The sequence below is a fragment of the Malania oleifera genome, chromosome 6, assembly GCF_029873635.1.
Source record: "Malania oleifera isolate guangnan ecotype guangnan chromosome 6, ASM2987363v1, whole genome shotgun sequence".
Taxonomy (NCBI): domain Eukaryota; kingdom Viridiplantae; phylum Streptophyta; class Magnoliopsida; order Santalales; family Ximeniaceae; genus Malania; species Malania oleifera.
In genome coordinates this window covers 109,579,563-109,606,681 of record NC_080422.1, presented here as the reverse complement: position 1 = coordinate 109,606,681, position 27,119 = coordinate 109,579,563, and the positions used below count along the sequence as shown (strand labels likewise).

At 36.0% G+C, this 27,119-nt stretch overlaps 2 protein-coding genes across 5 annotated transcripts; both read left to right on the top strand.

Moving 5' to 3' along the window:
* On the top strand, positions 1-27,119 carry LOC131157485 (cysteine-rich receptor-like protein kinase 34). Of its 4 annotated transcripts, XM_058111678.1 has the most exons (10): positions 44-304; positions 630-731; positions 1,250-1,393; positions 1,498-2,389; positions 23,041-23,202; positions 23,292-23,473; positions 25,734-25,944; positions 26,094-26,331; positions 26,426-26,576; positions 26,664-27,119. In XM_058111678.1, exons 4-10 carry the CDS (start codon positions 1,630-1,632, stop codon positions 26,970-26,972), a joined length of 2,013 nt encoding a protein of 670 aa, XP_057967661.1. In that variant the 5' UTR covers positions 44-304; positions 630-731; positions 1,250-1,393; positions 1,498-1,629; the 3' UTR covers positions 26,973-27,119. The 4 variants fall into 4 exon arrangements, with proteins under 4 accessions (XP_057967659.1, XP_057967658.1, XP_057967661.1 ...); XM_058111676.1 differs by having other exon boundaries at positions 1-304; positions 630-1,048; positions 1,250-2,389; XM_058111677.1 differs by having other exon boundaries at positions 57-304; positions 1,250-2,389.
* Positions 21,859-22,746, top strand: LOC131157490 (acidic endochitinase-like). The gene has a single exon (XM_058111691.1). It carries the CDS (start codon positions 21,945-21,947, stop codon positions 22,365-22,367), a length of 423 nt encoding a protein of 140 aa, XP_057967674.1. The 5' UTR covers positions 21,859-21,944; the 3' UTR covers positions 22,368-22,746.

The following is a 27,119-nucleotide window of genomic DNA, read 5'->3' as shown; positions in this document are numbered from 1 at the left end:
GCCACCGTAGAACTTCCCGAATGCTTATGCCACGTGCCCTCGTATCAATCTGAGAAGAAAGCTTCAGTGCCCATTGGAACGTAATAATCAACGGAGGCCTTTCTTGTCTTCTGTGAACTACTGAAGCTTTGTTTTTGAAAATCATTCTCTTCTTAGACTTCTTCCTGATTTCATTCCGTACGATTCGGTTGTTAGGATAAGCTGTAGAGCAATAAATTTTCCCTTTCTCGTTTAACAAGATGCAGGAGGAAGTGGGAACTGGATTTTTCTTCCATTTTCACACGAGGAAAACAGTGTCTATTCGGTAAATGCATCCTCTTCGTTTTAGATCCTCACAGCATCATAACATAAGCATCAGCATCTGATTTTCTCTTTTGGGTAATCTTAAATTGTTTTATTTTCTGAGCCATTGCTGAAATAACATAAAATCGTGTTTCTAGAGTATAATAATTGAAATCTTGCTATTTCGGGAAAAAACAATGCTTGAATGTTAATATTCGAGCCTCTTCTGCAATTTCAAAATGCTTAATTTTGGTTGCACTCTTACCCATTTTCTGCTACAATATTCAAACAATCTCTGCGTGGTGGTTCGCTAAGGAGATACTTTCTGTTTTCCGTTTGTTTCGCAGATGGGTCTTGTGATTTTGCTGCCAGGTTGGGGGGTTGTGTCAATCTTTTGTGCTTGCTCCTGCAGTTGGCTGGGCGTGTAGTTTGCCGATTGTGATGTGCCGGTACATGTAACTTCATTTGTTTCACATGCAGGAAAGTGCTCGACATTTTTTCTTTGAAGGAGTTTTTGGATTGATGTGTGTGCTTTCGGGCATTTTGGTGTACTGTTTGGGGAACATGGAGGTCTTTAGTTTCAAGTCTCTTCGTAGTTTGCTTTGAAAAGAGATTGTGCATTTGTTCCAATACAGATTTTGGAAAAGGGGGGGCCAGGGGTTGTGTAGTTGCCCAATTTTTAGTTGGTATCTGGTTTCCAACTGCATCTGGTATGATGTGAATTCAGAATTCCGCCTTTTAAGTTGGTGGTTCTTGATATATATAGGCAAGTTCTTACCTATGGTTTTGCAGCCTGAACCTTAGTTTTTGGGTGTTTTCTAATTTTCTTGAGAGGCTGCAAGGGGTCTTGTTTCATGCTTTTGTTGCTGGAAAGCTAGTTCTCTTGCTTCTAGTTTTAGGTTTTCTATTTTGGTTGGTAAAAAATGGAATAAGACAGTTTACATGAGTAAATTTCTCCATTTTGCAGGAAAAAAAAAAATGGAATATGTACATTACCGCATGCCAAGCATGGTCTACCTTTCTTCAGCAGTGTTCAAAATTATTGCCCTTATTATTTTCGTTCTCTGTTTGGAACTGCACTTTGGAAATGCACAAGCCTGGATAAGAGCAGGTTACTGGTATTTTGGATTTGGATCTCTGGCTTCTGACATAAATTCATCTCTCTTTACTCACCTCATTTGTGCTTATGTTGGTCTCAACTCTTCCACCTACCAGCTTTCCATTCGCTCCTCCATTGAAAATTATATCTCTACTTTCACTGAAGTCGTTAAGCATAAAAATCCATCAATTACAACTCTGCTATCCATCTGGGGTGGAGAAATTAACTCTTCTTCGGCCTTTTCTTCAATGATCAGCCACCCTTCTCACAGAAAGGCTTTCATTGAATCTTCCATTAAAACAGCTAGGCTTTATGGGTTTCATGGTTTAGATATTTCTGGGTTTGCGCCATCCACAGCCTCCAACATGACTGATTTGGGAACCCTCCTTGACGAGTGGCGAGCTGCTGTAAAACTTGAATCGTCAAACTCTAGCAAGCCACAACTGATACTGACAATGACCGTTCACTACCTGCCAACTTATAAGTCTGGGAATTATCCAGTGGCCTCCTTGCGGAGGAACTTGGATTGGGTGAAAATTGAGGCAATTTACTATCATGGACCTTTGGATAGTTTCACAGCACCTCCTGCAGCGTTATATGACCCTTCCGGCAATGTTAGCACTGATATTTGTATAAAAGAATGGATTAGTAAAGGGTTACCTGCAAACAAGCTGGTTCTGGCATTATTTTCTTTTGGTTCTGCATGGACACTTATGAACCCTAAAGACAATGGTATTGGTGCGCCTGCATCAGGAGTTCCAGCGATTACACGAGATGGATATGTCGGCTATAAAGACATCAAGCAGTTCATTCAAAATTACAGAGCCACGTTGGTGTACAATTCAACCTATGTGGTAAACTATTGCACCAGAGGATCAATTTGGATTGCTTTTGATGATGTTGAAGCCATCAAAACTAAGGTGTCCTACGCAAGAGAGAAGGGGCTACTTGGTTACACTATGTTTGAAATCTCCCAAGATTATAACTGGGTGCTGTCTAAGGCTGCAGGTTGGTAACATAGAGTCTATTTTCTTTTCCTTTTTGACTTTTTATTCCGTTTCTGAACACTTACTTGAAGATGAAATTGTCAATCTTGCACCCTTTATATCAGGAGAACTTGAATTCAATGCTTATGAAGTGGACATAAATCTTTTTTTTTTTAATGATATTATATTATAATTATTTGATTGCAGAATTCTTTAAAAGGTTAACAAAAACAGAAAGGCCTGGTAGTAATCAGAGAGTCACCGCCATAATTCTCTGCTGTCAAAATTAAACAGCTTTTTTTTTTTTTTTATATATATTCGTGTCATGGCGACAAAAAGATTTGAAACTTAATGCCAAGACTCGAAGCCCGATTCTCGTTATTGTGGCAGTCACAAGCCTGACAGCACCAAATAATTTCTTTGGGTTGTGAATATAACCAAACCAACAATAGTGCTGCCTTTGTGGGGTTCGTGCATTCCACTTTCTTAGTACAATTCAGACCATGGTTTTAAATAAAGGCCGCGACCGTTACGTAATGGTTTTTTGGGTTACCGATACCGTTACACACCGCGAAATCGGGGGGAAGAAAAATCATGGTCGTAGTGCCCGTTACGGACCGCGACCATTATGTAAAGGCCGCTACGGCCGTTATGTAACCGCTATAGGACTGTTACGCAAAAAAATATATATTTTATTTTTTTACCTTTTCTTCATATTTTAAGGTTTGGTTTTGTTATTGTTGTTCATACTTTTTTTCTCTTTCATATATCATTCTCAATATATCAAGTGGCAAGAGGGGGAAAAGATTATGATGAGGATGAGAATGGTACAAAATTTACTAATTCTTTAAATACTCAAAATAGATGCATTGATAAACAATTTCAAAATGTTAACTTGTTAGGAAAATATATTTTTTTGATAATATTAGTAATGTAATATTTATGTTTTTTACTTTTCAACTTCAATTTTCTTTCTTTTCTGGCTATTTTATATTTATATTATTCATATGTCTTATGTGTCTAATAGATTAATGGAGTGTATAATGTATTTTGTTTTATTAATTAATTTAGCACACATAAGACTTTATCACATATAAAAACAATGAGAAGTATAAATACGCGCGCACGCACACGCACACACACGTAATTTTCTATCAATGGTGGTTTAAATTAAATGTAAATTTGTTGCCCTTACCAAATAACTTAATTACTCGAACTAAAGGATCCAAAATACACTAAAACTCTTTCTAAGAATGGCTAAAAGCTTAAAACATGCAAGTACACTAATATGCACAAGGTTGTGCGTGCTTCAAAAAAATTCACGGTCGTTACACCCGCTTCCTGTTATGTAACATCTGCTACTCCCGCTTCCCCTTACACCCGTTACCATTACGTTACCCTACCCGCTACCGCGATTTAAAACCATGATTCAGACTTAATCTTTTTTTTTTTTTTTTTTTGTCATTTTGATCATATATCTCAATTTTGCTAAACAATCTTTTGCTTGATTTGACTTACAAATGCATGACTTTTTTATTGTCATTGAAACACTTTTAATTTTTAATTATATTAAGAAACTAATTTTTTTTTTTTCAAGGAATGCATTTTCTGACCCTCGTGGACACCCCATTTTGGCCACTTTCTTTTTACCTATATTATATTTGGTCATTATTTTTCAAGTCCACGTGCATAGTTACTTTAAATTTAAGGGCCCATATTCTATTTGCATAATTCTAAACACAATCAATAATCACCTTATGACACACTTTTGTAACTCAATAGAAACCCTTTTGGAATTAAACAAATATTGCAAGGGTTGGGTTATCTTTGAGTTTGTTTGCATGCTTTGGTTTGAGGAAACTACATGTTTGAAAGTGAGTTCATGAATGGATTGAATTGATGCTTTATCTTAAATAAATTTCCTATGTCAGTTTTGAATGTTTGCATAGGATTGAAAATATTGACTTTCCTTAGTGAAGGCTGAAAGTGTAAATTTGTGTGTTTAATAGTTATTTTCAAGGTTTATTGACATTTTCAATTCGTGAATTCCCAAATCCTAGACTTTCCAATAGGATTTCTTTCCAAGTATTAGAGTCAAAATGGATTCAACATGGCAACTCCATTCTTTATATGGATTCCCATTCCCTAAATCATGTTTGTTAGGGCCGTCATCATGATTCCTATCATTTAAATTGCATAATCTAGGAGATAATGGTCCATGGACGAAATAAGAAATCCTATCACAATTAGCAGTAGTGGGCTATGCCTAAGGTTCCTACTATTAGGTTTTCATTACTTAGGAATGATGGTCCTCGAGAGTTCAAGTTAATGAAGTTCCTATCATTCGAATTAAATTGGTTGGATATGATGTATCAGGATTGTGGCTACCATTAACCTAACACATTTGGAAAGGAATCCTAACATTTTAATTTAAGAGAAAGGATGTTTGAGGGAAATATCTCCAATATATATACATATATTGGAAAAAAAAAAAACTAATGTTTGTGGATCTTTCTGAAAATAAAACCAAAATTGAGTATCTTTGATGGGTCATAAGGGTGGGATCCACAGAATGTTGTCTCTATTGTGATGTTGAGACCAGGGTAAGAGGATAACGATCAAGAAATTGGTAGGTAGGTTGCTACAGAGATTTTGCTTCAAGAGTCCACTTGTAAGATGAGGAGGCATCTTTAGTTAGAAGTACCACGGAGTATAGCACAGGTATTGGGTTTCCCTTCCTTGTATTAGGCGTTAACAGGGTATTGTGATTTGTGGGACACTAGGTTTGCTAGTATTCCTGATTTCTTTTCCACATAGGGGTTATGGAGGACTGGTGGAGTATGTCAGTTTGTGGGTCACACTGTCAATTTGGAAATTTTTTTGGATGAGGTGGTCAAGCTTTTTTGTTGTTGTAGTCTGAGGTAGTGTCTATAAGGGAAGAGGGGAGAGAGGGATTTCAATGGCATTTGAACTTCTGGTGAAAATTTGGACGGGGACTTTAAATACCAGTCGTACCATAAATTTTCTGATTTTTGGGATAAGCAGGTCTCCACTTGCAGTGACAGCTTTTACTTCCCATATGGAAAGATATGTTTCCAAACATTTTTCCTGGCTAGGCCTATTTCTGGTTGTTGTTTGATGTTGTTTGATAAATCCATTTCAGTGGGGCTCTACGTTTTAGATTTGAGAATATATGGCTCATCACTAGCGGCAGAGCCAAAATTTTTTGTTTAGGGTGACAAAATAAAATCACTACATATATATATTCAAAATGTTATGGACTCGAGCATGATTCTCTAGGAGGGGCAAAGTAAAATACCTCAAATTATGGGGGGTGGGTGTGATTTTAGATTAAAAATATTTTAAAACTTATGGGATACACAATGGAATTTCCCTTTTTTCTTCGGGGGGAGGGGGAGGATTGCCTCCCCAATCCCCCCTCCCTTTGTCCAATGGCTGACCCATTTATCCTTTGGGGTTAATGTTGAGACTTGGTGGAGTGAGTGTTAGGTTCAAGATTGGGAACAAATTCATGAAAAAGTTGAAATTTGTAAAACATAAATTGAAAATTTGGGACGAGGAGACTTTTGGAGGTATAAAATAGAGGAAAAATTGGAGATCGAAGGTTTTGATTGACTGGAGTAGTGTGTGTTGTTGGATTAAGAGGGTAGGGCAAGAAGAGATCACTTGAGTATTGAATTGGAGAAGAATGTCATGTGGGAGGACATTAGTTGGAGACAATATTCTAAATTAAAATGGGTTAAGGTGGGGGATTGTAACTCCAAATTGTTTTATTTGGTGGCTAATAGGAGGAGGCGGAGGAGGAGGAGGAGGAGGAAGAGAGTTTCATTAAGTAGTTAGAATTAGATTTGGTTGCTTTAAGGGGGTGAGCTTCTTTATGGTGCGTTGGCTCTGGTTGCTTTAGCTGAGCAAGCTTTTCGGAAATTCAGCGAGATTGGAGAAATTCTTTGCTTTGATATTTCAAATTATTTTTTTGCGTTTTTAATTTCTTTCTTTTTTATGGATTTTTCCAGAATATTTTTGGGAGTTGTCTTATTCTCCTCCTTGTAAATTCTTCTCTTTCTAATGAAATCTCTTCTTTTACTTTTTTTTTTTTTTTTAAAAAACTCTGGTTTCTTGGTAAGAGTCATAAACCAGTAGGAAAGGAGAGTATTGGTTTTCATATCAAAGAGTAAGTTTATGATAGTCCAATAATCCAATTTTCTTTTAAGGTAAAAGGAAATGAGGGCAAAATCCTCTTTTATCACCATTAGTCTTTTATCACCTTTTTTAGGTTGCTATAAAAAATCCACGTAATTTTTCAAAATCATCGTTCAAGTGTGAAATCTTTGTAGATTTTTCTTGTTTCCCACTCCATTGGGTCTTGTTACTTCATAAAGCTGGCAAGGTGAAGCAAGTTGTAATGGTACCATTGTGATTTGAAGGCTTGAAGCCACAATGAAATACCTAAGGAGCTTTAAAATTGGCAAGAATCACTTGGATGAAATGCAGGTAACTCAAGTCTCCCCTTTGTGGGTGCAAGAAGTCAATTTGCGAAAAGGGGGGAGAGAAGGAATTGAACCTGAAGCAAAGACTAATAGTGCCCTTAAAATCATTTGAGCTTTGAGACCATTCTTTGTGTGGAGAAAGAAAAGAGATATGGGGCACCAAGCTCACGAAGGAGTTTTGAATGCCTAGCTCCCAAAAACTTTTTGAGCCCTAAACATGCCCACCAAGAACAACCAAGAGGAAATATGACAATCTCAGCCTTAAGCTCACCCATTAATCAAAGAAATAGAACTTCGAGCCCTGAGTTCATTGTGTCTTAGAGCCAATTCTTTTTGGCACCAAGGCAATTCCTTTTTGTGAAACATATATATGCAAATCTTAGAACCCCAAATACCTAAGCTTATTTTGGCCTTGAGTTGTTTTGTTCATGTAGAAGATAGGACACTCAGGCCCCAAATAGAGATCACGTACATGCATGCTAAAACATCTTGGATTTCGTTTTGGGACCCATTGGTGGAGAGAGTGAGTAGCCGGTTGGAACCATTCGTAGTGCGGCTCTTTCCAACATTCCCATTTATTTGCTTTCTCTTTTCAAATCCTAGCTAGGGTGGCAGAGACCATGGAGAGGATTATGAGGGATTTCTTGCGGTCCAGAGTAGTGGAGGGTAAAAGAGACCATCTTGTTAGCTAATAAAGGATTAGGAGGCAGCAGTCTGAAGGGGGTTTGGGCCTCAGGAATGGGGATGTACAAAAATTACCAAAAAATCGAAAACCAACCCAAAATTGGACCGAAATAAGTTTTGGTTGAGTTATTTAATTTTCGGTTTCGGTTGTGGTTCTTAAGAATAAAACAATTTCGATTTCGGTTTCTAACCAAGAACTAAACCAAAAAACCAAAAACCAAATTTACTAATAATATATGTTATATATACATATATTTGATGTGTTATATACGTGCAAAAATATGGTTACATGTTTATTTATGGTAAAATAATTCTTTAATAACAAAATTTCGAATTATTATATGCCTAGGAATGGGTGGGTACTAGAGGAAGTGGCAATGCTTCTCAAACAAGTCCTTGGAAATTCATGTCTCAGACAACCCACTTATTCTATCCTCTTACTCGGTTCCACGTTGAAAATGGAACTCTAGTTCTAACTTCTAAGAAAATGTTTGAGTGGGGGAGATGTTTCATTAGAGTCTCTAGTCCCCCATCTCTTTAGAGGACTTGGATTGGGGACAAGTCTGATTCTTTCTTAGAAATCCTTCTTATCTCAGCTTATGAAATCTTCAAGTCCTAATCCCTTCCCCTTGAATGGCAAAGGTTCCTTTTAAAATCAGAGCTCTCACGTGAACTTTGGTCCTTGCAGGATTCATACCAAGAATTTGTTGCAAATAAGGAGACCTAATAAAGCTATTAGTCTAGTTGTAGGGTGTGATTTAGAAAATTGTCTATGTGAAACTAGTTTGAAAAAAAAAAAAAAAAAAAAAAATTCAAATGTGTACTTTGCTTTTGGAACACAAATTATCTTTGTACACATAGTCAGTCCCAAGCCTGGATAAAGAAGTAGAGTTGTGTTAAGTAGCTGTCAGTCAGCATAGAACTTTGTTAAATCTTTTTATCATTAATTCTTACCAAATTCACCTAGTTCAAGGGATAGACCGAGTCGGTATAGAAGGGAGAGGGCTAATATGTTAGTACAAGAAACTAAAATTAGATTAGCAACTTGGAATATAGGGACTCTTACGGGCAAAAGTATGGACATAGTGGAAATAATGTTTAGAAGGAAAATTAACTTAATTTACCTTCAAGAAATCAAATGGGTAGGAGAGAAAGCTAGAGAATTTGAAAAATTAGGGTTTAAACTTTGGTACACTAGAAAAGAGAAACATAAAAATGAGGTGGGAATTATTGTAAACAAAGACCTAAAAGATAATGTAGTAGATTTTAAAAGAATATGGAATAGAATCATTAAAATCAATATAGCTTTAGGCCTGGAAATAGTGAACGTCATTAGCGCATATGCTCTCCAAATAGGCTTAGCAAAATATCTGAAAAGACAATTTTGGGAAGATATGATTGTATTTTACAAGGGACATCAACATCTGAAAAGATATTCATAAAAGTTGATTTGAATGGATATAGTGGAAAGGATAATATAAGCTATGAGAGGATTTATTGAGTCCATGGATATGAAGATAAAAATGAGGCCGGTGATACAATTTTTAATTTTTCTATGTCTTATGATTTGGTTATATTGAATACTTATTTTATAAAAAGAGAAAAACACTTAATAAGTTTCAAGAGCGGGCATATTAAAAGTCAAATAGATTTCTTCTTAAGTAGGATTGGGGATCATCTATCTTATAAGAATTGTAAAGTTATGTCAGGTGAAAGTTTGGCCAACACACCATATAGTCGTAGTATTAGACATACATTTTTAAAAGTGGAAGAAAAATAGTAACATAAATCAACACAAAAGGATTAGATGGTGGAGTTTGAGGAGATAGTATGGTAAAATTCAAAGATAAAATGATTTAAGAGTGTGATTGGACAGGTTCGAGGCGTGGAAAGAATCTCTTGCAAAAATACAAGGTAAGGTTGTGTACTATAAACCCATTGTGGTTTGCCCCTTCCACGGACCCCGCATACGCGAGAGCTTTGTGCACTGGGCTCTCCTTTATTGGACTGTAGGGGATAAGGTAGATGCAAATACTATTTGGAATAAAATGGCTAATTTCCTTTATAATGATTGCAAAAGAGGTTTTAGGGCAGTCCAAAGAAAGATATTCGGGTAGTAAAGAAAGTTGGTGATGAGATTAAGAAGTCCAAAAAGTCGTTAAGACAAAAATATTTTGGTATAAAATATGGGAAAATTGTAGAAATGTTGAAAATCTTGAAAAATATAAAGAGATGAGAAAAAATGCAAAAAAAAAAAAAAAAACTATTACTGAAGCTAGACATAGAGCTTATGATACTTTATATACTAGAGTAGATACAAAAGGAGAAAAGACATTTTTAAACCTTCTAGAGTTAGAGAAAGAAAATGCAAAGATATAGGTGATGTAAAATGTATAAAGGACGAGAATGATAATATCTTAAATAGAGAAGAAGACATAAAAGAGAGGTGGCGAAGATACTTTGATAAGTTGTTTAATGAAAATGAAAATGAAAATGAAAGATTGAACTTGAAAGTGACAAATTTGGAGAAGACTAAAAATAGGAGATTTATTCACAAAATTAGAGTTCTTGAAGTTAAGATGACATTAAAAAGGATGAAAAACAAGAAATCTATAGGACCAAATAAAATACGTGTTGAAGTTTGGAAATGTTTAGGGGATAAAGGAAATAATTGGTTAACTAATCTATTCAACATTATTATAAAAACTAAAAAAATGTTAGAAGAATGGAGGAAAATATGTTAGTAATTTTATACTAAAACAAAGGTGATAGTCAAAATTGTAATAATTATCGTGGAATTAAGATTATGAGATATACGATGAAATTATGGGAAAGGGTAATTGAACTTAGAATAAGACTAGAAACAAGAATTTCTAAAAATTAATTTGGTTTTATGCTTGGGAGATCAAATTGAAAAGTTTAGGGAAAAGAAAAGAGACTTGCATATGGTTTTCATTGACCTAGAGAAAGCTTATGATAGAGTACCTAGGGAAGTTCTTTGGTGGGTCTTAGAAAAGAAAGGGGTTTGTAGTAATTATACTGAGGTCATTAATGATATGGATAATAGAGTAGTGACTAGCATTAGGATTGTATGAGAGGGATCTAGAGATTTTTTAAACACAACAGGTGCACATCAAGGTTTTAGTTTGAGTCCTTATCTTTTTACTTTAATGATTGATGGATTTACTAGGAATATTCAAAAGGAGATCCCTCGATGTATATTGCTTGCAGATGATATCGTGTTGATTGATGATTGTAGGAGCAAATTGGAATCTACGTTGGAACTTTGGAGAGCTAGATTAGAATCTAAAGGGTTTAGTATAAGTAGAAATAAGACAAAAGTCACAAAATTTGAAATGTAATTTCAATAATGTAAGGAGTAGTAGTGGAGATAAGATTAAACGTGATAATCAAGAGATTAATAGCACTAATAGATTTGGATATCTTAGATTTATTATACAAGCGGAAGGGGAAATTGAAGAAGATGTAGTACACAGAATTAAAACATGTTGGGTTAAATGGGGGAGTGTATCAAATGTATTGTGTGATTGTAGAATACCCCTAAAATTAAAAGGAAAGTTTTATAAGATAGCTATAAGGCCGGCTATGCTTTATGATTCAGAATTTTAGGCAACTAAGAAGCATGTACAAAAAGTAAAAGTTGCTTAAATGCAAATGTTAAGGTAGATGAGTGGTATAACATTAAAAAATAGAGTAAAAAATGAGCATATATGCAATAATTTTGGCATAGTATCCATCAAAGACAGTATAAGGGGGGGTGGCTTAGATGGTTTGAGCATTTGAAACATAGACCTAGTAGAGCAGCTATGAGGAAGAGTAAGTTAGTTATTGTTTCTGACAAGAAATGGTAAAATAACTTGAAATGAGGTAGTAATGAAGGATTTAATAACTTTTAATCTAATAGTGGAAAGTGCTCTCGATCAGGTGAATTGGCGGAAAAAGATTAATGTAGCCAATCTCACCTAGTGAGACTAAAGGCTTGTTCTTGTTGTTGTTGTTGTCATTGTTTGGATATGTGCTTCATGTGCTTTGAGTCAAATGAAATCGCTGACCATTTCTTCCTTGGCTGTCTGGTGGCTAAGCCACCGTGGATATTTTGTTTTCAGTTTTTGGTGAGGCTGTGCTACTCCCCCAGAAGGATAATTCTTTCTTGATGGTGTGTTACAGAGGCTCTGAGAGAAGAAAGGGTAGGCATTGTGGACATATGCTGTCTTTGCTCTCTTTTGGGCCCTTTGGAGCGAAAGGAACACTGGGATTTTTAATGGCAAAGCTACTCTCTTTAGCCTTCTTTGGGATAGAGTTGTTTTCCTTGCTTTCTTTTGGGATTACTTTTGTTTCTTTCCTGGAACTATTATTGTCAGATCTTCAGAGGGGTGCTTTATTCTAATCATCTTTTTTTTTCGAAGGAGGATCTCTTTTCCTCCGTCCCTTGTAAATTCTTCTTTTTCTTGTTAATGAATTTATTTTACTTTTTGAGAAAAAAAAATCTTTTATTGACTAATCCAACCTATGGGTAGTAACAAACTGGTCGAACTTTGTTGGGAAAGTAACAAGACAACTAACACAACGGATAAATCTTTCCCAAAAATTAAATTTGTGACGAGCAAAAATAACCAACCAACAATAATAATAAATCACACAACACAATAAGAACACCGCGATTTTAACGTGGAAAACCCCTCCAATGTGAAGGGTAAAAACCACGGTGTCTATAAGACCAAATAAAATTTCCACTATAATAGAGGCAAAAAATCACAGCAGTACAATCACCAAAAATGCTCACAAACTTAGAGCAAAAAGGATTCCCGAAAACGATAAAATAAGAATGAGCGGAAAGAAGTCACCCGAATACAGTTACTGTTAGTACTACAAAATCAGGTCCTGCAAAACTCTGAAACAGATCTCCACCGTCCATATTGAAGGTTAAAAAATCCTGAATGTGCTCTCCAAATTTCAGCAAAATCGGATAAAAAAAGACCTTCCGCTTGTCGAGTTGATGAAGACTGCTCAATGCCTCACACACTGTTTCGTGCAGCATTCAAATTTCTTTTTTTTCCCTGTGTTTGCTGCGGCGCCTCACACACACTGCCACTTTTAATTTTGCCCTAATGGGCTTCAACCCACATGGGCTTCCTTCTTTTTTTTTTATATATATTTCATATGTGTGCTAGACCCAACAAATCCCCCACTCCAGCCCATAAGAGGAAGGAGACATTCATTAAGATTATCAAACGATTTTGATACCGAATGCCTTGGCACACAACTCAAGCTTCGCACGAGGCACCGCCTTTATCATCATATCAGCAGCATTCTTATCAGTGTGGATCTTCTCAAGTTCAAGCAACTTAGAATCCAAAACATCTCGAATCCAATGATATCTCACATCAATATGCTTTGATTTACCATGAAAAGTTGAATTCTTACTGAGATGAATCGCACTTTGGTTATCACAAAATAACACATACCTCTTCTGAGTGAATTCAAGTTTATGAACCAATTTCTTCATCCACAATAACTCTTTACATGCCTCAGTAGCTGCAATGAATTCAGCTTCTGTAGTGGACAAAGCAACACATTTCTGCAACCTGGATTTTCAAGACACAACTCCCCCTGCAAAGGTAATCAAATAACCTAAAGTAGATTTCCTTGAGTCTGAATCTCCAACCATGTCTGAATCTGTATAGCTAATCAGAATAGGTTTGTCAGAACTAAAACAGAGTTTCAAATTAGCTATACCACGGAGACACCTCATAATCTATTTCATAGCATTCCAATGCTGTCTACCTGGATTAGAGAGAAATCTACTAACTACACCAACTGCATGAGCTAAATTTGATCTTGTGCAAACCATGACATACATTAAGCTACCAGTTGTAGATGCATATGGAACACTTTCCATGTCTCTCTTTTCTTCATCATTAGAAGGAGATTGTTTAATACTTAACTTGAAATGTGTAGTAAGAGGAGTACTTACCACTTTGGCTTTCTCCATGTGAAACCATTGAAGTACCTTCTCTATATGCTTTTCCTGAGATAGCCATAAATTCTTAGTACTTCTATAATGTGAGATTCTCATGCCAAGTATTTGTTTTGTTGGTCCCAAGTCTTTCATGGCAAAAATCTTGCTCAACATGTGCTTTAGCCTATCAATTCTAGAAGCATTGTGACCAATAATGAGCATGTCATCAACATAAAGCAACAAAATAATGAAATCTTCATTAGAGAATTTTTGAACAAATACACAATGGTCTGAAGCCGTCTTCCTGTAGCCTTGTTGAACCATGACATACTTGAACTTCTTATACCACTATTTAGGAGCTTGTTTCAGGCCATACAAGCTCTTCTTCAATTTGCGAACATAATTCTCCTTACTTCTCACCACAAAACCCTCAGGCTGATTCATATAAATTTCTTCTTCGAGATTGCCATGGAGGAAATCAGTTTTCACATCCATCTGCTCAACCTCCAAATCAAGACTAGCAGCCAAGCCCAAAACAACACGAATTGACGACATTTTCACTATCGGTGAGAAAATCTCCCCAAAATCAATCCCCTTTTTCTGACTAAAGCCTTTGACAACTAATCTAGCATTGTATCGGGGGAGTGAACAATTCTCTTCCTGTTTTAATCTATAGACCCACCGATTTTTCAAAGCTCTCTTATCTTTAGGTAATTTTACCAGCTCAAAAGTGTGGTTGTCATGTAGAGATTTCATTTCATCTTCCATTGCACTAAACCATTGTTGTATCTACTCACTTTAAATGGCTTCTTCATAAGACTCTAGTTCTCCCTCATTAGTTAGAAGAACATACTCATCTATAGGATATCTCGTGGAGGGTTGTCGGTCTCAGGTAGACCTCCTGAGTGAAGCTGTAAGTGGTTTAATATTCGAAGTACCTTCCTTATCAACAGTTTCGTGATCTTCCACCACATGATCATTCTGAACATTGGCCTCAAGTTCAAGCTACTTTAGGCACATGAACAAAGGTTTTGCAACCAAACACACTTAGATGGTCATATGAAACATCCTTCCCATACCAGATTCTGTTAGGGACATCAGTCTACAGCACAACAATAGGAGACAAGTTAATTACATGAACAACAGTATATAATGCCTCACCCCAAAATGATCTTGGTAGTTTTGCTTCTGAAAGCAAACATCTGACTCTCTCTACCAGTGTTCCGTTCATCCTTTCTGCCAAACCATTCAACTGAGGAGTCTTAGGAGGTATCTTCTGATGTCGGATGCCCTGTTGTCTACAGTACACATCAAATGGACCACAGTACTCGCCACCATTATTAGTGCGAATACATTTAATTTTCTTTTCTGTTTCTCTCTTAACTAAAGCCTGAAAATCTTTAAGCATATCAAAAACCTGATCTTTGGATTTCAAAACATAAACCAGAGTTTGCTTGAATGATCATCAATAAAAGTAACAAAATAAAGTGCACCACAAAGTGTCCTTACCTTCAGTGGGCTACAAACATCTAAATGAATCAACTCAAGTAACTCTGTTTTTCTGGAAGGATGATGACTTTTAAATGAAACCCTTTTCTACTTCCTGGCCAAACAGTGAACACATCTTTTTAGTTTTGCACCTTTTAAGCTTGACAATAAATTCTTCTTGGCCAAGCAATCGAGTCCTTTCTCACTTATGTGACTGAATTGCTTGTGCCATTACTCTGATGTGATATCGCCATCAACTACATTCACAAAATTCAAGCAAATAAAAGCATTCCAAAAATATAAATTGGAAAATTTGTTACCTCGGGCCACAATTAAATTTCCTCTGGTAAGTCTCCATTGTCCATTACCAAATAAGTTACAATATCCATCATCATCAAGTCTTACAGCAGAGATCATATACAGACGAACACTAGGAGCATGCCTGACATTATTGAGTACCAATTTTGTTCCATTGCTGGTCTTTATGCAAACAGTTCTAGTGCCAACTATCGGTACCACAACATTGTTTCCCATCTTCAAAACTCCAAAGTTACTTGAAGTATATGAACTGAAGAAATCCTTTTTTGATGTCACATGAAAGGAGGCACCGCTGTCAACCACCCAATTAATTTCATTACAGGCAACGCTAATTACATTATCATCATAAGCAAGAACCAAATCATCTGCAACAGTAGTGGTAACATGATCATTATTATCCCGATCCTTCTTTTCTTGCTTGTCACTATTGCTTTTATTTTCTCTCTTCCACTTGTAACAGTACTTCTTGATATGACCATTTTTACCACAATAATGACACTCAAGATTTTTAAATCTTGAACTTGACTTGCTTCTACTCTTACTTCTACCCCTTTCATTTTTGTATCGGCTTCTCCCCCTATCTTCTGTAACAAGTACCTGGGTATTATCTATACCCATTTCTTTACTTCTGGCCTCTTCATTAAACAAGCTATCTTTAACAAACGATAGGGTCAACACACTGTTTGGGGCTGAGTTGCTAAGAGATACTACAAGAGTCTCTCAACTATCTGGAAAAGAATTTAATAGCAACAAAGCTTGTAGTTCATCATCTAAAATTATCTTCATGTTGGTTAACTAGTTTACCAAATTTTGGAAATCGCTCAAATGCTCAGTAACAGATTTTCTTTCTAGAAGCTTCAAATTTACAAGCTTTCTAATTGCAAAAGCTTTGTTGTGAGCAGTCTTTCTCTCATAAAGACTCCAACTTCTTCCAAAGTATTTGGGCATCTGTCTCTTGAGCCACATGATGAAAAACACTATTATCCACCTACTGTCTGATTATGCCAATTGCTTTCCTATGCATTTTCTTCTAGTCAGTTTTAGTTTGTTTTTCCGGCTTATCGCTACCCAACTCAATTGGATTAAATAAATCCTTACAATAAAGAATATCCTCCATCTTTGGTTTCCAAATTGAATAATTTGAAGCTGTGAGCTTGCACATAGTACCTACGTAGTCTTTGTCTTCCATATTTTATATGAACCTGTCTCTAATACCACTTGTTGGGAAAGTAACAAGACAACTAACATATCGGATAAATCTTTCCCAAAAATTAAATCTGTGACGAGCAAAAATAACCAACCAACCATAATAATAAATCACACACCACAATAGGAATACCATGATTTTAACGTGGAAAACCCCTCCAATGTGAAGGATAAAAACCATGGGGCCTATGAGACCCAATAAAATTTGCACTATAATAAAGACAAAATCACAGCAGTACAATCACCAAAAATGTTCACAAAATTAGAGTAAAAAGGATTCCCAAAAGAATCGCGATAAAACAAGAATGAGCGGAAAGAAGTCGTCCGAACGCAATTATTGTCAGTACTACAAAATCAGGTCCTGCAAAGCTCTAAAACAGATCTCCACCGTCCAGATTGAAGGTCGACAAATCCCGAACATGCTCTCCAAATTTCAGCAAAATTGGATCACAAAAGACCATATGATCGTCAAGTTGATGAAGACTGCACAATGTCTCACACACTGTTACACACACTGCAGCGCTCAATTTTTTTTTTTTCTGTGTCTGCTGGGCGTCTCACACACACTGCCACTTTTAATTTTGCCCTAATGGGCTTCAGCCCACATGGGCTTCCTTTTTTTTTTTTCATTTCTTATGTGGGCTGGCCCAACAGACTTTTCTGAAATCACTATGGAGGGGGGGGGGGGTTGGTGGAGTTGTTAGCCAAGGAGCAGTAACAAGACTCAATCCATCACAGGATCCTTAGTTGAAGAGCAATTACAAGATTTTATCCTTGCTTGATGAGAACTGTTGGCTGAGGATTCAACATTAGGGCAGTAACAAAGTTCTATTCTTCTATAATCCTAAAGAGAGTGTCACTAGTCAAGAAGCAAATCAGAAGACGCTATCCATTCCAAACAAATAATGCAAGTGAAAAAATAGTAACAAGATCTTATGATCCTATCCTTACTTGATGGGAACCACTAGCTGAGGTTTAGGTGACAAGGCACGGTAACAAGATTCTATTCTTCTTTCATTTTAGATGAGAGTCACTAGCCAAGAGTAATAATAATATTCCTTGTCCTGGATTTGGGATGGCAACAGCACACAGCGAGGACAGTTTCACCTATCCGTCCCCATCCCATTTCCCAACAATTGCAGAGGTTGGGGACTAGTTTTAGAAGCATCCAATCAGGGAAGAAGAATACGAGCTCTTTATCTTTGTAGACTAGGGTTAGTGTTAGTGATAGGTTAACAGTAAGTGTGGAAGACTGGGTGAAGTCTTTGTGTACTCAGTAGGGATGCTGCCATGATGAGATACTGAAACAGCCATTAGCAAATGAAAATGTGGGATTATAGGCGCAGGAGGGGGGTGGGGGGGGGGGGGGCGGTGATTTAGAATCATGAAGGATGAGAGAACTTTAAGAGTAAAGGAGATGATGCGGGGGAAAAGGTTACTGAGAAGTGAAGGATGTGTGAGAATGTAAGCATAATAAGGTTTATATCCATAGGCAGGCCGAGAAGGCTGCTGTGAACATGGGAAGAGGTACTGACTCCAAGCAAGGGGATTCTGATGGGAGAATGGAAAAAATCTTAAGTAGATATGCTGAAGGAAGTTTGTGTGGTCAGAAGGGGGATATAGATGGGAGGATTGGTAAAGGAAAAGAGAAGAAAAAAGGTGGAGAGTGATAGTTCTGACACTATTTAGCTTAATCGTGATGGTGGTCTGCTCCTGAACAAATTTGTGGAAAAATATGGCTATGGTTCTAATTCCTCTGATTTTCTTGGGGACTTATGGTATGTACCTCCATTGCCAACGGAAGGTCTGGAGTATATCCCTATATTCTAGGATGATGGAATGGGCAAAAAACAGCTTTGTGGGGATGAAATTTTTTCTACTCTGGTGGAAGAGATAAATGGGAAGGACCTAGAAGCTTAGCAACTGCTGGATAAGATGTACTTGTGGATGTCCAGGAGGCAACGAAGTTTGGCTGTATAACGGTAAAAGCAAGACGAGAAAATGCCAATGGAAATTAGCTAATCTGCACTTTGGTAAATTATGATGGGAAGGGGTTCAGAGGGGTTTTCTTAATTAGTTTCCCTCTTTTTTATTTTTTGATAAGTCAAGGGAACTTTATTGAAGAGGCATCAAGGGGATGCCAACCCAACAACAACAACAACAAAACCAAGTCTTAGTCCCACTAAGTGGGGTCAGGTATATGAATCCTTTTTCGGAAATTTATGTGATCATGGACCATTTCTTTTGATAGATTCAAGGATATTAAATCCTTACTCACTATCTCCTCCCAAGTTATTTTTTGTCTATCCCTATGCCTTCTTCTACCCCCCATTGTAACTAAGTCACTCTTCCTCACAGGTGCACTATGTGGCCTACGTTGCAAATGCCCATGTCGTCTGAGTTGTCCCACCTAACTTACCACGAATATGTTCATTCCTTAATTTATCTTTCAATGTTATACCACTCATCCATTTAAGCATTCTCATCTCGACAACTTTTACTTTTTGGATATTATTTTTCTTTGTCGCCCAACATTCCGATCCATATAGCATAGCTGGTCTTATAGCTGTCTTATAAAACTTATCTTTCAATTTGAAGGGTATTCCTACGATCACATAGCACACTTGAAGTATTTCTCCATTTTACCCAACCTGCTTTAACTCTATACATTACATCATCTTCAAAGGGTTGTAGCCAGGTTCTCCTCATCTCCACTTTGTGTATGTAATTATCATAAGAATTGAAAATAAAAAATGAAACTGTTTTTGGCTGAAGAGAAGAGACCCTTATAAGCCATTCTAGAGGTGATAGCTCATGCCTTCATCTGTATATGGTACAAGGGAATGCTCCTTTGTTGCGTTAAGAGGAAAAGCAGCAATGAGAGTTGAGAGAAACAGAAGGGAAAAGGGCTTTGTGTGTTTTTCTATTTTTTATTTCTACATTTCAAAATAACTACAAAAATAAAATAATTTGTTTTTCTATATAAATTGCATTAGAAAATGAATTTTCTTTTTATTTTTCTTCTTTTTTTTCTCTAAACAAAATTCTCAATCCAAACAAATCTTTTTCTCCTTTTTATTTTTTTTTAATACAATCGCTACTTATTTTCTATTTTTTAGTTGGAGAGTTTAATGTATTAAGAGGCTTGTAGTTGTAAATACGAATCTAATTTAACTTGGTAGGATAAAGTTTAAGTCTGAGATTTGAATTAAGTATTTTTCAATATATGCGCATGGGTGTAGAAATTAGGTATCACATGTAAATTCTAAATGCTGAGTATTTTTGTATGTATTGGATGTTTATATAAGATTTGTGTTAATTTGACTGTTAGGAGTAGACTCTTATAGTTGGAAAGATGAAAAGACATGGATTTGAATTTTAGCTGATGACTTCTAATCTCAAGTCCTATTACTTTATTGCCACCTTTGTGGAATTAGGGTTAGGTTATGGCAGACAAACAATACATGTGGGGTTTGTGTTTCATTTGGTAATTAAGCATCACATGTGATGGAAACTTCAATATTATCTTTTTTGACTTTACCTTGCTATTAATCAATGAGTGGGCCCAAGCAGTAGCCAAAAGTTGTACATAAAAAAATTATGAAAATATTCACTCCATTTAAAACTCAAAAGGACCGTTTGAATTAAGGGTTTCACTTTAAAAAAAGTATGAAAAAAGAAATTTGAGTCCACAACACCATTGCTATTAATTAATGAGTGGATGAGATTTATCCCAAGCAGTAGCCAAAAGTTGTACATAAAAAAAAATCGACAACATAAACTTAGGATTAAGGATTTTACTTGAGAAAAAGTACGGGAAATGAAAATTGGGAGAAAACTCATTTTTCATTATATTTTTTTGGTTTTGTTTGAAATTTGAAAAATACTAAATAAAGGAAAGAAAATATTAAAAATTCATAATTTTATATTTGATTACCAAGAAAAATGAAAAAGAAAATAAAAAAATACACCAAAACTATGAATATTATTTTGATTTTATGTATCATTAATATTTGACTTTGTCATATTTTTAGTTATATTGAAATAAATATTTATTTTTAATAGTATTTAATATAGAAAAAAATATATAATGAAAAATGAGTTTCCTCCTCCTTTTCCTTTTCTTTCCTTTCCTCAAGTAAAATTTTTGATCCCAACACACCCTAAATTCTATTAAAAAAAGAAAGTTTATTTTTATTTAATTAAAAATTAAGAAAATTAAATATTAATGAAGTGTAAAATCAAAATTTTGTTCATGAATTTAGTATATCTTTCATATTCTTTCTTATTTTCATTGATAACCAAACATGAAACGTTGATTCGTGAATATTTTTCTTTTCTTTTCCTAATATTTTTTGAGTTCCAAACAAGGACAAAAAAAATTAGAAAAAGAAAAGAAAATTATTAAGAAACTCACATCTTCATGTTTAGTTATTAAAGAAAGTGAAAAAGAATGTAAAAAATATACCAAATATATGAACTAAAATTTGAATTTATGTATCATTAACATTTAGTTTTTCTTAATCTTTAGTCATATTAAAATAAACTTTCATTTTTTATAATATTTAATAAAGAAGAAAAATATATGGAGAAATGAATTTCCACTTTATTTTACTTTCATTTCCTTTTTCCAAGCAAAATTCTTGATCCAAATAGACATTACAGGAGCTTGTGCGGGAAAAATGCAAAGAAAATATTAAATACATAGGAATGGATGCAAATCATGTGGGTACTGAATGTGGAGCCTATTTTTGTATTTGTCTAAGGTGAAATACTAATGAGGAATGATTCCTCTACCTATCATTTCAGTTATTTAGAACCCATAATACCATATTAATATATTGACCCAGTAGAGTAATACCGAATTTTATCATTAGAAAATATATTAGGGCACATCTCTTAGTGGGATGGGTCCAAATGCCAACATGATATCATATGACCCATCAGTTCTAAATTGTTCGATGAATGATTGTTCCTTACGAATTTTTTTCTGTTCAAGTGCGGAACACATCCTGGGATACTCGAGGTGATGCAAAATGTAGTATCGGAAACATTTAAACATATATGCAGAGAGGAAAATGAGAGAGTTTTACGAACTTACCTTACCTTTGGAAGCATGGAATTGTGATATTAGATTTGGATAAAACAAAGTATAAAATTGTATCGACTTTTTTCTAAATTTACATAAATCCAAAATCAAGTTTCAAAATCTATGCTCCCAAATACTACCTTAACAGTACACACACCTCTGGGCATTTTCTTCCTAATTTCCAGTAAGGTACTCTCACACACTGGAGGATGGTAAGCCTTGAGAACAAGTCAGCCAATGAACTTGTCAAGTGAACAACCATATTCAAAATTCAAAGCAGTGGGTCTCTTTGCTGACTTAAACCATGAAATCACAGAAGCAGAAACAACCACTCTGGAACGAACAAGCACCAATGGCTACGTTTCCTCAATCCAAACTTTTCCTGCTTTCCCTCTTCATCCTTCTTCCAGCTCAAATCTCTTCTGCAGATGATGTCGCCGTCTACTGGGGTCAAAATGGTAATGAGGGGAACCTGACTGCAAAATGCGCCACCGGTGTATATTCCTATGTGAACATAGGCTTTCTGAACAGATTTGGCAATGGTCAAATCCCACAACTCAACCTTGCAGGCCATTGCAACCCAGCAGGTGGTGGTTGCAAAGCCATTAGCAACAGCATAAGAGAGTGCCAAAGACAAGGCATTAAGGTGATGCTGTCTATAGGAGGTGGCCTTGGAAACTACTCTATAGCTTCAACAGCCGATGCGAAAAATGTTTCTGATTATTAATGGAATAACTTCTTGGGTGGACAGTCATCTTCGCGCCCCTTAGGCAACGCTGTTTTGGATGGTATTGACTTTGACATCAAACTTGGCTTTCGGCAACACTGGGATGATCTTGCAGGATACCTGAAGGCATATAACAGTTCATGAAGAAAGGTCTACTTAACAGCAGCACCACAATGTCCATTCCCTGATTCACTTCTAGGGACTGCGCTCAACACAAGCCTTTTTGACTATGTTTGGATTCAGTTCTTTAACAATCCTTCTTGCCAGTATAGCACTGGCAACACCCAGAATCTTGAGAAAACTTGGAGGCAGTGGACTTCATCATTGATAAATTCAACGATCTTCTTAGGCTTACCAGCAGCACCCGAGGCAGTCGTAAATGGAGGGTTTATTCCGGCCAATGTGCTAACTTCTCAGATCCTTCCAGTGATAAAGAACTCTACCAAGTATGGAGGCGTGATGCCGTGGTCTAAGTATTATGATGATAAGAGTGGATACAGTTCCTTCGTTAAGAATGGTGTGGGATCTAGCCTTTCTTTGCTTGCAAAGTTTAAATAAGAAAGTGGGTGTTGTTATGCTTTTCTATGTTGTGCTTGATTTGAAGTAACAGAACACAAAATAGGTTGTACATATTTTTCAGGATCAATGTGATACATTTTAGTTATGTTCGCAGCCACCAGTCAAGACCCAACAAAGGGTACACCTCGAAAAGAAGATAACAATTCAACAAAGAAGCAAAGCTTGTTGCTTATTATTTTGCTACCCATTGCAGCAGTTTTACTTCTGTTAGGCTCTGTGATGTGTTATGTGTATAGGACAACCCTCGAAACAGAAGGTAACTTCCTAGTTCCTACCACCAAATAGAATTCACCATTACCATTTATATCTATGAAGTTAAATTGACACTTCAGTTTTCCAATACAGGGAGGAGGGTTACAGGCAGAATTTCAATGCTTCAATCAGAATTTGATAAATCAGCCCATGAAAAGCTTAATGATAATGATACTCATCTGCAAGCATTCTCTTTTGCCGACATTAGAGCCTCTACAGAAAATTTTTCAAGAGAAAATAGGCTTGGAGAGGGTGGATTTGGACCCGTTTACAAGGTAAAACATGATAATCTATCAGCATGCTTTGAGGCCTAAGATAAATATAAGATGCATAACACGTTTGCAAGTCTGAAGATAAATTTTGTTTAGCCAAGTGGCTTTTGACAATGTTCATCATATTCATGAGAACTCAACTCCCCTTCTTTTCTTTGGATATATTAGAAAGAGAGAAAGAAGTACATCAAAAGAAAAGAAAGACCTCATCGGAGTCCTCCAATAAGTCAGTGAATACAACAAAAGAAGAAGATGAAAAGAAAAAATCCACAGTACATCTCTAATAGAACAAAGCAAGCCAATCTCCATGCATGTCTTCATGAGAAAACATTTCTAAAAGATCAACTTGCAGAACACCAAAGTGACACATGGAAAACTAATCTGCTTCAAACCAAATGATGAGATTAACACCACCCTTAACAATTCCTGCATTTTTTTGAACCAAATATACCAAGTGATAGCAAGAATCATACAGAGTACATCTGCACAATTGCTTTCCTCTCCTACCCCCTGCGAAAGCCTCTAAACTTAACAGCACAGAAAGCATCCGAAAATGAAGGGCAAACCCAATTCTCTCCGATAAATCTAAAAACAATTATTCCAGAATCCAAATGATCCATTCAAGAGGACAATGTAAGAACATGGGACACATGCATCCAGTGGCAGGTCTCAGCTCCACCATTTCCCTCATATGTGTACCACAGAATGACAATTTTGGTACAAAATGTGAATCTTGTTAAATCTAAATCTACATTTTCTGCAAGATATACCCAGTTCACAATTGAGAAGTCAAAGACAATTAATATGTGTGTGATGCATCAGCTGTGGGAAATATTCTTACTGATCCACACACATTAGTATGGACATACCGAAGTAGGCCATCCACACTGACCCAGAACCATAATCAGTCTTCTGGCTCATGTCTAGTGGATCTCTCACCTTAATTTTTAGTGCAGTCATCTGTAATCCAAGTGTCTCAATTGCCTATGCCTCACCAAAAATAATGTTACTGCTTTTGTTGCATTTCTTGGATCACTTCCCACTAACAAAGAACAATTTTTTTGATTTTTTTTTTGTTTTCACTCTCCAGTCCAATTAAGATAAAATGGATCATTCTCTTCTTTGATCAAGTGGTTACTGAAACTAAAAAATTCAAACATAGACCAAAAGAACTTGACAATCAATAAGTAAATGTTCACTCTCTTTGGTTCTTTTTCAGAAAAGAATTGACTCAATTTCCCCACGGACGATTCTCAGTGTCCTATCATCCATTTGCCATATCATCCTGCTGATTACCAATTTCTCTATAGACCCTTCGCGTTGCTTTGTTTTGTTCTTTTTCTTTTCTTTTTTTTCAGTTTCTCTTGTTGGTTCTGTATTTTGCTTTTCTATTTTTTTGGTTTTTATTGATATGTAACTGAGGTAGATGATGGTAATGTTTGTACCCTGATAAAGTCCAAGGTGGATAAATTCTTACCACCGGACCATCCACATGCAGCTTTTGTTCTCTTTAAGCACTGGGTCTTCTGTTGAATGATATTATAATAGTTCGGTAACTATATATTATTACGATTCAATAACAAACCTCATGTCCACATATATATCACAGATTTATCATTTTCGGAAGACACTATGAATAAGTAAATCTACAACAAAGTATAGAACTAGCTGCCAGACTTAAGAAGCATGAGCTACACCATCAGGTCCACCACCATTAGTGTACAAAAGCGGTGAAAATTTATGACTCCAAAGTTGATTCGTGACTACTTCCATGTTCACTGAGGTTCAGGGGATATGCTTTTGGATGCTCTACCAGGCAACAAACAAACTGATTAAGATAGTTTACGCCTACAAATAAGAATAAGCATTCTTTTTCTCACAGTTACATGAAACAGCAAAGAAATCTTTAGTTGTGTATAAATGCACCAGACTCCCAGCGGATCCCTAAACAGTAAAAGAAACATAAGGAAAACAACAAACAAAAAAGAAAGAAAAGAATAAAAGCAAAGCAAAGAAAAGAGTTCAGAGAAAAACTCCATCATCCGGACAATTCTTTCCAAATTTAAACTCTAGCATATCCATCTCTTTTTTAGCAGCACAGTACATAGTATTAGATGAGATACCAAATAAAAAATAAATTCATCAACAAATGAGCATAGAATTGGAGTTTTCTGATTATTAGATTTAATTGAGACATGTCAAAATAAGCTGCAAATGTGGTTGCTTTTATGGAAAAACACTAAGAAGGGATGCTGTCTTACAGGGCAAATTACTGCAAGGAGAGGAAATAGCAGTGAAGAGGCTATCAAGAACCTCTAAACAAGGACTCGTGGAGTTCAAAAATGAGGTCACACTCACTGCAAAGCTACAACATGTAAATCTGGTGAGACTTTTGGGATTTTGCAACGAAAGGGAAGAAAAGATGCTGATTTACGAGTACATGCCAAACAAAAGCTTGGATTTCTACATCTTTGGTCTGCAATTCCTTCTACTTGTAGTTAATAAATGTTTGAAAAAATTTTCCTGTAACAGATTTATGGACCTACAAAGAATGCCATGAAACGTACTCATCATTTCCCTAACAAAGAAATTAATTATTGTTTCACAAATCTACTGGATGCAGATTCAGATAAACGATTGCTACTAGATTGGAAAACACGCGTTCACATCATTGAAGGGGTTACTCAGGGACTTCTGTATCTCCAAGAGTACTCAAGATTAACAATAATTCACAGAGACTTGAAAGCCAGCAACATTTTACTGGACGGTGAGATGAAGCCTAAGATATCGGATTTTGGCATGGCTAGAATATTTGAGAAAGACGAGGATGAAACAAACACAGGCCGAATAGTTGGAACATTGTATGCATACTTTCTATCATAAATCTATTTTGCACACATGTTTTTCAACGTACTCAATTTAATTTATTTTATTTTTTTTAACTTTTGGCTGCAGTGGATATGTCCCACCAGAATGCGTGAACAGAGGTGCATATTCCATGAAATCTGATGTTTATAGCTTCGGAGTCTTGCTATTACAAATCATAAGTGGCAAGAAGAACGTATGCATATATGGCTCTGGCGAAAATTTAAACCTATTGGAATATGTAAGCCACCTCAACAGACCTCTCTACCATTGTCGCGAGTTGAAATTTTACATTTGAATTGCAAGATGACATTTTTAGACTTTTCAGGCATATGAGCTGTGGAAAGATGGCAAAAGCATGGAATTTATGGATCCCTCTTTGGATGACGCTTCTTCACCATGTAAACTAGCAAGATGCATGCAGGTGGCTCTACTATGCGTCCAGAAAAAGCCAGTGGATAGACCATCAATGCTGGAAGTTTATTCAATGCTCAAAAATGAAACTGCATCTATTGCTACACCCAGAAGGCCTGCTTTCTCGATAAAAACAGATAAAGAAGAGGAAAATATATCTGTCTTGCAGCGAGAAAAAATTTCAGTTAATGATGTCACATTTTCTGAAATGGTACCCAGATGATAGTGTGTTTGTGAGGCATCGTTTATCATGTTCATTGTTTAAACTGTTGATTTCCATGTCCTGGAACTAAGCAAGGAACAGTCAATATTGTTCTTCTCAATGAATAGCAGTAAGACATTACATGTTCTCCAATGAGAACTTGGAAAA

Excerpts from the sequence above, each read along its gene's own strand:
- LOC131157490 (XM_058111691.1), top strand. The coding sequence starts at position 21,945 with ATGAAATCACAGAAGCAGAAACAACCACTCTGGAACGAACAAGCACCA.
- LOC131157485 (XM_058111675.1), top strand. The coding sequence starts at position 1,225 with ATGAGTAAATTTCTCCATTTTGCAGGAAAAAAAAAAATGGAATATGTA. Across the intron at positions 23,203-23,291 it reads GACAACCCTCGAAACAGAAG|GGAGGAGGGTTACAGGCAGA; the intron begins GTAACTTCCTAG and ends TTTCCAATACAG. Across the intron at positions 25,945-26,093 it reads CTTGGATTTCTACATCTTTG|ATTCAGATAAACGATTGCTA; the intron begins GTCTGCAATTCC and ends TACTGGATGCAG.